The sequence below is a fragment of the Leptonychotes weddellii genome, chromosome 11 (genome assembly GCF_054177405.1).
Source record: "Leptonychotes weddellii isolate Sample4059 chromosome 11, ASM5417740v2, whole genome shotgun sequence".
Lineage (NCBI taxonomy): Eukaryota > Metazoa > Chordata > Mammalia > Carnivora > Phocidae > Leptonychotes > Leptonychotes weddellii.
The window spans coordinates 78,385,881-78,394,893 of record NC_138379.1 but is presented as its reverse complement, the minus strand read 5'-3'; the positions used below and the strand labels follow the sequence as shown (position 1 = coordinate 78,394,893).

General features: G+C 44.4%; 1 protein-coding gene across 1 annotated transcript in view; it reads right to left on the bottom strand.

Moving 5' to 3' along the window:
• Positions 1-6,742, bottom strand: part of CLMP (CXADR like cell adhesion molecule) — a 23,643-nt gene extending 16,901 nt beyond the window's left edge. The window contains 2 exon segments of the mRNA XM_081797354.1: positions 5,789-5,963; positions 6,711-6,742. Coding sequence (XP_081653480.1) covers positions 5,789-5,963; positions 6,711-6,742 — 207 coding nt within the window.
• Positions 6,743-9,013: the final 2,271 nt, after the last annotated feature.

Genomic DNA, 9,013 nt, shown 5'->3' with positions numbered 1-9,013 from the left:
GCGCCTGGGTGGCTCAGTTGGTTAAGCGACTGCCTTCAGCTCAGGTCATGATCCTGGAGTCCCGGGATCGAGTCCCACATCGGGCTCCCTGCTTAGCAGGGAGTCTGCTTCTCCCTCTGACCCTCCTCCCTCTCGTGCTCTCTCTCATTCTCTCTCTCGCAAAAAAAATAAAAATAAAAAAATAAAAATTAAAAAAAAAAAAACAGTGTGCTCGCTTAGAATCCACTACTGGGTCCTGATTTTGAAAAAACACTGCACCAGGGCACAGTGATTGAGAGTGAGCCAGCAGGGAGGTCAACTGGTTTACATTCAAATGGGAGCCCCTCCACTTACAGCTCTGCACCTACGGTTGGTTAATTTACCTTTCTAAACCTTAAGTTCCTCAACTGTAAAATGGGAGTAAGCTACTTCATCGGGTTTTTGCGGGAATGAGATAGTAAGCACTCACGATCACTTTTATTAGGCTGGTTCTGGGTTCATGAAAGCCCCTAAGGTTTCCAAGCTTGTCCAGCCCAGTACCCAGAGAACATTAGTCATTCCATTCATTTGTATAGCAAAGCCCCCCTAGCTGAAAGCCTCCATCTGTTTTCCTTCTCTTGTGCACACTGTGGACTAAAGTTCAGCTCTCTGAAGGTGGCGCCTAAGGCCAGTGCAGCCTGGACTATGCCTCATCTTTGGTCCCTGTCCTCGCATCTCTGAATAGCCACGTCCCCAAGCTCGATGTCCCTTGATTCTGAACAACACCCTCTGATGTGTCTTTGTCTTGGATCATGTGGTCTTCTCTCCTTTTGAAATGCCTCTCTTACTTTGGCTTAAACAACACCTACACAGACCTCAAGATCAAGCTAAAGGCCTACCTTCTGTGTATTAGAGCCTTTCCTGGATAGAATCATTGACTTCCTCCTGCGAGCCTCAGCCCTTTGGACATATCCGCACCACAGCACTTAGTACATACAGGTAGGGCTGACTCCCGAGTGCTTTTCTCCCCTTTTCCCCCAAATCTTGTCCCATTATTTAATGGGGAAAAAAAGGGGGGTGGGGGGACAACTAAGGTAAGTATTTAACATCTTTGGAAAGCAGACATTGTACAACCCCAAAATAATCTTACTGTAATTAAATTACCATTGCCTAATATGAGCATTTCACACCCATTTAGGACACAGGTTGGGCTCAGTTCCAGCCTTGAGATTTGGCTCAGTTTTTTTCAGAGGCACATTGAATATCAGGTACGTGTGTGTCTCTTTGTCTTAGTTGTGGTTTTAATTCTAGGAAATGTAGAGCTGAGACTAAGCCCTTGCTCGGAGGGGTGGGGGCGGTGATGGGAGAACAGTGAACATAAATGTAATCCTTTTACAAACAAACAAAAAATGAAGCACATGAATTGCAGCTGTTGTGGGGCCATGTGTCTCGTGATATTCCTGGTGGACCTGTGAACAACGCAGTTTTAAAGAGAAAAGAGAGGAGGAGGCGGGACAATTTGTTAAGACTTTATGGGGCAGATGGAGCAGCTCAGTTTTCTGGCAGGTGCTCTGCTGTGTCAGGCCCTGCCTAGCAATCATGCACCTGCCTCGAACAGAAATAGATGTAGGCTTCTCTCTCTGTTTTTGATCCAAGATTTTTCTTTTCTTTCTTTTTCTTTCCCTCTTTCCTTCTTTCTTTCTTTTTTAAGATTTTATTTATTTATTCATTCATTCAGAATGTGAGCAGAGGGAAGGGCAGAGGGAGAGGGAGACAGAGCCTCTCCGGCAGACTCTCAGCATGAGCCTGATGCGAGGCTCAATCCCAGGAACCCTGAGATCATGACCTGAGCCAAAATCAAGAGTCGGAAGCTCAACCCCTTGATCAGGAGTTTTCTTCCTCAATATCAAAGGGGGAAAGGGAGAAAGGAGGTGGCCAGAGGGGTTTGACATGGGAATGAGAACATCTCTGCCCTAATTTCTCCATCCAAAAAATAGAGGGGAAAGTCTCAGTTGTGTGTTTGTGACTGACCCTGGAGGAGATGTTCACTCAGACTTTGGAAATTAACTATGTTTCCATCCCTAGAACCTGGAGGAAAGCTCCAGAGTTCTAGAGGACATGTTATCTACCTAGGCTGAGATTCAAATATTCCCCAAACTGCCTACCTGCCCAAAAATGTTCCTGCATATTTGAGCCTCCTAGACAAAAGTGAGGGAGCCAATTCCGCTCGGATTGAAATGCAAGGCTAACCTTGGTGTCCAGGTCATTGGCTAGCCTATCTTAGGCACCACATCCAGTCCAGCCCCTCCTGTATTTTCTTTTTCTTTTTTTCTTTTTTCTTTTTTTTTTTAAGATTTATTTATTTATTTGACAGAGAGACAGAGAACACAAGCAGGGGGAGCAGGAGAGGGAGAAGCAGGCTCCCCACTGAGCAGGGAGCACGACGTGGGGTTCTATCCCAGGACCCTGGGATCATGACCTGAGTCGAAGGCAGATGCTTAACCAACTGAGCCACCCAGGCGCCCCCCCACCCCGCCCCGTATTTTCTCTCTCACCCTCACTCATTCCCAACATGGTGGCAAATTTACCCACTAAATTTGTGTATTACGCCCATCTTGATATTCCAGCTACCCATGAATATAGTGTAAGCCCCTATTGTATAGTCTGAAATTGTTCAGCTGATCTTGCTTCTACTCAAGACTCCTTTAAATCAGTGTGCCATTGCACAGGGCTGGAGTGATCACCTAAGATGTATCTATGTCCCTGTCGCTCCTAAAATCTTTCAAGAACTCCATGACAATATAGGAAAGTATCTGAGCTCCCTAACCTGTTATACAAGACCTTTCATGTTCTGGTCCTGCAACCTCTGTAAGCTCACATTTTATACTCCACCTATGCTCGCTGCTCATGATTTCCCAGAACTTTCCAGCCTTTGTGTCTACACTCTTGTGATTTCCTCAGGGCAATGAGGAAATTTCTATCAGCACTCAGATCAGCTGTGATTTCTTACAGGAGCTGCCCTTGACCTTTCCCCTTCTCCAACTACTTTTGGCCAATGGTGCCTCCTTTATATTCATCTAGAACACTCTGCTTATCTCCATCATGATCTCTGTCACTTAGTTCTCAAGTTGTCTCTTCACCCATTTATCTCTTCAACTACCTCCTTTGTGACTGAGTATGTGGATAGTGGGAATCCAGTAGTGACTCAATTTAACCTAAATCGATTTTTGAGGGATACCTGGGTGGTTCAGTCGGTTAAGCGTCTGCCTTCAGCTCAGGTCATGATCCCAGGGTCCTGGGATCGAGCCCCTCGTCATGCTCCCTGCTCAGCGGGGAGTCTGCTTCTCCCTCTGCCTTTGCCTGCAGCTCCCCCTGCTTGTGCTCTCTCTCTCTGATAAATAAATAAATAGATAATAAATTAATTAATTTAAAAAATAAAAATAAATAAATAAAATAAATTGATTTTTGATCTTTTAGAACTTGCAATAGTGCCAAGCTTTTTCCAGCATCAGGGCCTTGGCACAATTGTTTCTGTCTGGAATAATTTTCTTCCCACATTCTCCTTATTTCCTACACAACACGGATTATAATTTCAAATTATTTATGAAGGTAACATAGCTGGTAATTAACAGCCCAGGTATTGACATCACAGTGCCTCATTTCAAACAGCAAAATGGGTGACCTTAAGCCCCTTTCTCACTTTGTGTGTTGTGTCTGGGCACACGCTGTATGGAGTTCCTTATGTGAAAAATGAGACTAATAACCCTAGTTATGATGATTAAGTTAAATGAGATATTATGTGCTAAACAGACTGGAACCTGGAACATAGCTTAATGTTTAGAGCTCTCTACTTAAAAAAAAAAAAGTTTGGTTTTGTTTTTTGTTTTTTTGTTTTTTTTTTTTAATTACTGAATGGGTTTGCACTGTAAACTCCCGGAAGGTGGAGACTTTGATATCTTCTTCACTATTGTATCCCAGTGCCTAGCTTGGCATACAGTATTTGCTAAATAAATCCATGTGCTCTGAATGACTGAATAAATTGCGATCCTTACTTTGGAGTGTTAATTAAAGACAAGTAGGGAACTGTGGCTGCTTAAAGCCATGTTAGTGGTCTGCTTTAGTCAGCAATAAACTTTTAAGCCTTATATTCACTTTGCTACATAAACAAGCAGCTCTTTTTTTTCTTTAGTTTAAATGAAAACACTTGCCTGAAAGTTAGATGAGTGCAGTCATTCTTTTTAAATTTTTGTGAGAGGAACACAGCTCTTATTTACTTTATTCAGAACAGAGAGTATCATGTCTACGACTGACTAAGAATTTGCCGGAATAAGTATGTTCAGTTTAAGGTGACCTTGCTCTACGGAGAACAGAGTGTCTCAGGATGACGAACTATGAGAACAAAATGACAAGCAGTATCAAAATGACAAAGTGATGTAGGAGCTGAAATCCAACAATGATCCTGGGTTTTACTTTAGTGAAAACTTTAGTTTCTTCCAGCACAAACCATCTTATGAAATCAGGGGTATGGACAGAGAAGAAGAAAAGACAACCTTTCACTTTTTAGTAGGGCAAGAGGTAAAGTTCTGAAAAGGAAGAAAAGTCTAAAGTCAGTTTCCCTGGCTTATTTTATGTGACTTTTTAAAATCACAAAACTTTCCACCAAAAATGCTGTCTTCTTTTGTTTTTAGATATTTTATTTTTTAAGCAATCTCTACACCCAACATGGGGCTCGAACTCACAACCCCAAGATCAAGAGTTGCATGCTCCACCAGCTAAGCCGGCCAGGCGCCCCTCAACCAAAAGCTTTTTAAAAATAAGTCAGTGGGGGGCGCCTGGGTGGCTCAGTTGGTTAAGCAACTGCCTTCGGCTCAGGTCATGATCCTGGAGTCCCGGAATCGAGTCCCGCATCGGGCTCCCTGCTCGGCAGGGAGTCTGCTTCTCCCTCTGACCCTCCTCCCTCTCATGCTCTCTGTCTCTCATTCTCTCTGTCTCAAATAAATAAATAAAATCTTAAAAAAAAATAAAATAAAATAAAATAATTAAAAAAAAAAAAAAGTCAGTGGGTAAATGGAATGAGAAGAATTATGCTAGAAAACCCGGCTTGAGGAAAGCTGAATGCAGCCAAGGCAGACAGGATAATGTGGTAGCTACTTACTTCTCACTCTCAACAGAGACCAGCCCTGTGGATCATCGGGAGCAAAGCGCTACGAGTTCTGCCCAAAAGCCCATAAGCACCAATGGACCTCAGCATCCTGAGCACAGAAGACCCAGGGCCAGCTCCTTCATTTTCCAACCCCAGAACCAGTACCAATTCTTTTGCTGGCCAATTATATATGTGATAAACATTTTCAGTCATGTCCTGCATCATATGTCGTTTGTCATATTACATGATCTCAGAGCTTGAATGTCATGATTTTGTGCAAAGCTTAAACATGGGCAGGTGGTAATGGTTTCAGAGGAGGAAGAGGAACAGGCTTCCGAGTATAGATCTGGGGTTCTGGCCACTAGGCTTGGGAATCAAGCTACTGCATCTTAGCTCCCTTCTTGGGAAAGACACTAACAGCACAGATTCCCTCCTTGGGCAAATGATAGGTGGCTTTCTTGCTTGCCCAAAGAACACAGAATCTCTTATCTTTAAGACCCAAATACCATTCCTTGTTTATAATTTTTGTCTCTAGAGTCTTTCAACTATAAGCCAGATGAAAGAGCAATTCTAACCCTTTCCGACCCTACAGAAAACTGGAGGACTGAGGAAAGACAACTGTGGGAGGATGAGGGGAAGAGCAGGGGGGAGGGCTGGGGGGAGGGCTCTGGCCAATTGTATACTTACCACTTTTTGGTTCCCTTCATTATCGGTGAGCAGCCATTCGATATCCAGGGTGTCTTTTTCTGGAAGCCCCAGTTGATGGTGACAGGGCAAAGTGACCTTTTCTTCTGCCACTCTCTTGATCTCGGTGTGAGTCCCCAAGGTTCCAATATAGTAGGAAACTGGAAGAGGAGAGCCTCTAATGAGTAATGCAGAAACGCACAGCTATGTGTGGTAAGCAAATATTACAACAAATAATTACTGGGTGTTCCTGTGGGCAAGGGGCAAATCAAGGAGTTGGAAGAATCCTAGACCAGAGGTACCAGAAGTCCTGGAACCTCCCACTGGCTCCTCCTTTAACTGAATTCATCATTATCTTCTTTAGCCCCCCGAATTATACTCTTCGCATTGTCTTTCCTACCTTTTTGCGTTTTTATGGATGATGAAATTACTCAGGTCAACAATTGTGTTTTTTTTTTTAACTTTCTCTCCTTTACCAGCACCGGCTTGCAAAAGGACAGAAACCAAAGGAAAGGCAGGGGTTGGCATCCTCCCCAGAACAGGCTCCAGATATCACTTCACCCCTTGAGCCACCTTAGAGACAGGCTACCCCCACAGACCGACAGGTAAGTGCAGGATGCCTCAGGGAATGAGCGGGATCTTATAGGCAGTTCCTGCTTCTCTTAGGGACACTCATCCTCTGTTCCCCCAACTTCTGTCTTCCAATCTCTATAGTCTCATCCCATGTGGCTTCAAAATATGAAGCAACCCTTCCTATCCAAAGTGAAATTCCAAGTTATTACATTTGGATCCCATCCCTCCACCCATCCAGTATCCCTTTGGCCAACAGGATTTCAGTTCCACTTTTGTCTTTCTTTACCTCTAATTTTCATCATGTTCCAGGAATGGTATCTTGTCAGCAACCCTAGGCTCCAGGCTCGCTCACCTTCTCTCCTTCCTATTCATTTCAGACACCATGGACTATGAAATCCACGGTGTTAAATAACCTCACCTGGATTCTAGGTATGATGTGTCTGGCATTAAGATGTGCTCTAAGATCCTCCTTTGTCTCCTTGCACATGATAAAGGAGCTCAGCATGAAAAGCCATTCACAATGTTCCAATGCCAAGTTCACAAGGTAACAGAATCATACAACCTCCAAGTTGGAACAGCCCCAAGTGTCAGGGTTGCTGGTGAAGTCCTCTCTCCTGAGGAGCACTCACTCTGCCACTTCAGAGGGTTTTAAGCACTAAAGATCAAGGATCATGGCTCACAGAAGCATATAAGCTACCTTTCTTATTCCCTGTTCATTTCCCAAGATAGATTAGCAGTAAATCTGTAGAAAGGAAAAGGGCCTGAAAGGAGGAAGAAGGGAGCAGGGAAGACTGTAGTTCCCTCTAAACAGGGGGGCAGATTGGGTTGACACTGCAGGGTTGGACCCTCAGAGGCATCCACCCTCAGAGAAGCAGCAGGTGGATTCCCAAGCTCCATGGCAAACAAAGGAGACCACAGAGATCTGTGGGGCATAAGAAAGGGCCTTCAGAACCAACAGGATAAGCCCCTCATAGGGTCTTACTGACATTCCCAATAAGGTTTCTCTTATTTCTGTTGGAAACTTGAAACTCAATGAGAGTGGCCACCATTTAGGAAGTATGTCATATGGTTTGGCTGTACATTGATTACTCAACCCTATGAAGAAACGGTGATTATCCAAATCTGTGGATGAAACCGAAAGAGGAGCTTAGCAATTTGCTCAAGATCACACAGCTAGGAAAGGACAGATCAGGGGCTCAACCCCAGATCTGTCTCACTGCAAAGCTCATACTCCAACAGCCACGCTAGGCTGCTTCCGCCCTATGTCTTATGTGGCTTCCTGGACATGTGGTTCTCCCATTAGCCTGTAAGCTCCTTGAGATTAGGTACCAATTCACCACTACATTCCCAAAGCTCTCAACCCAGGGCCCCTCACACTGCAGGTGCTCAAAAAACAGTTGTTGGATGGACTTAAAATTTAACCCATGTACTCGTTTCACCCATGAGCAAACTGAGGCTCAGGGATAAAGGAGTTGCCCTGAGGTCCTACAACTCCTTTAAGGCATAACCCATATAAAACCCATCCTCCCTCAGTCCCCATAAAGCAGCTATAGGACAGCAGGGAGATTAGCCAGTTTGCATTGCACTAAGCTAAGCTTCGAAGAAGGAGCTATGGTTTCTACCCCTGCTCACTTTCCACTGGATACAATGATCAAATGAAACCAGCATCCCATGCCCCTGGCGAAGCTAGAGAACCCAGCACCAATTTGGTGCATACAGTAGGCGCTATACATTAAATAAATAAATGCAAAGACGCAGCTATGAAAGTTGCCGATTTGAGCCACTAGAGGGAATCAAAGGCTCAGATTTAGTTGATGTCCCAAAAGGGAAGGAACACAGTGGTGGGTGGTGTGCTTTGCCAGAGTGCCAAGTTCTATTTATACTGTAGCCAGAATTAAATACGGCAGTGCGGGGAGGGGGCCGCCCAGTGAATACAAATGACTTTACCAAGGCAGGGAAACTCAAGATCAGAGTGCATGCACCTCTAGTCTTCCCTGAACCTCAGCTCCCCAGACTTCAGGGGGTCACTAGGATCCCTGCAAATTTCTCAGATTTCTCCTTCAGTGCTTTTTTTCCCCACCACACACCTGTGTTCTGTAACCTAAGCAGACAGGGGCCTGGGCTCTGTATAGAATTCTCAGGCTTGGCAAAGGGTAAGGGGGCTGCCAAGCACATGTATCCGCTGTCTGGTGGGTGAGTGGGAAGAGCTAGCCTTGGGCTCCCAGGCATTAAAGGGTTCATCTTTGTTAAGAAAGACCATAAGAGATCATCAAAATTTAACTTAGGAGGAAATTACAGCTCAGAGAATTGAAACATTAACAGAACTGCAAGTAAGGAAATACAGCTGATCCTTGAACAATGCAGGGTTATTGGGACTGCCCCCCTCGCAGTCCAAAATCTACATATAACTTTTGACTCCTCCAAAACTTAACTACTAGGAGCCTACTGTGGATGGGAAACTTTACCAATAACATAAACAGTCAATTAGCATGTATTCTGTTATGTACATTGTATACTGTATTCTTTTTTTTTTTTTAATTTATTTATTTGAGAGAGAGAGAGAATGAGAGAGAGCACATGAGAGGGGGGAGGGTCAGAGGGAGAAGCAGACTCCCCGCCGAGCAGGGAGCCTGATGCGGGACTCGATCCCGGGAC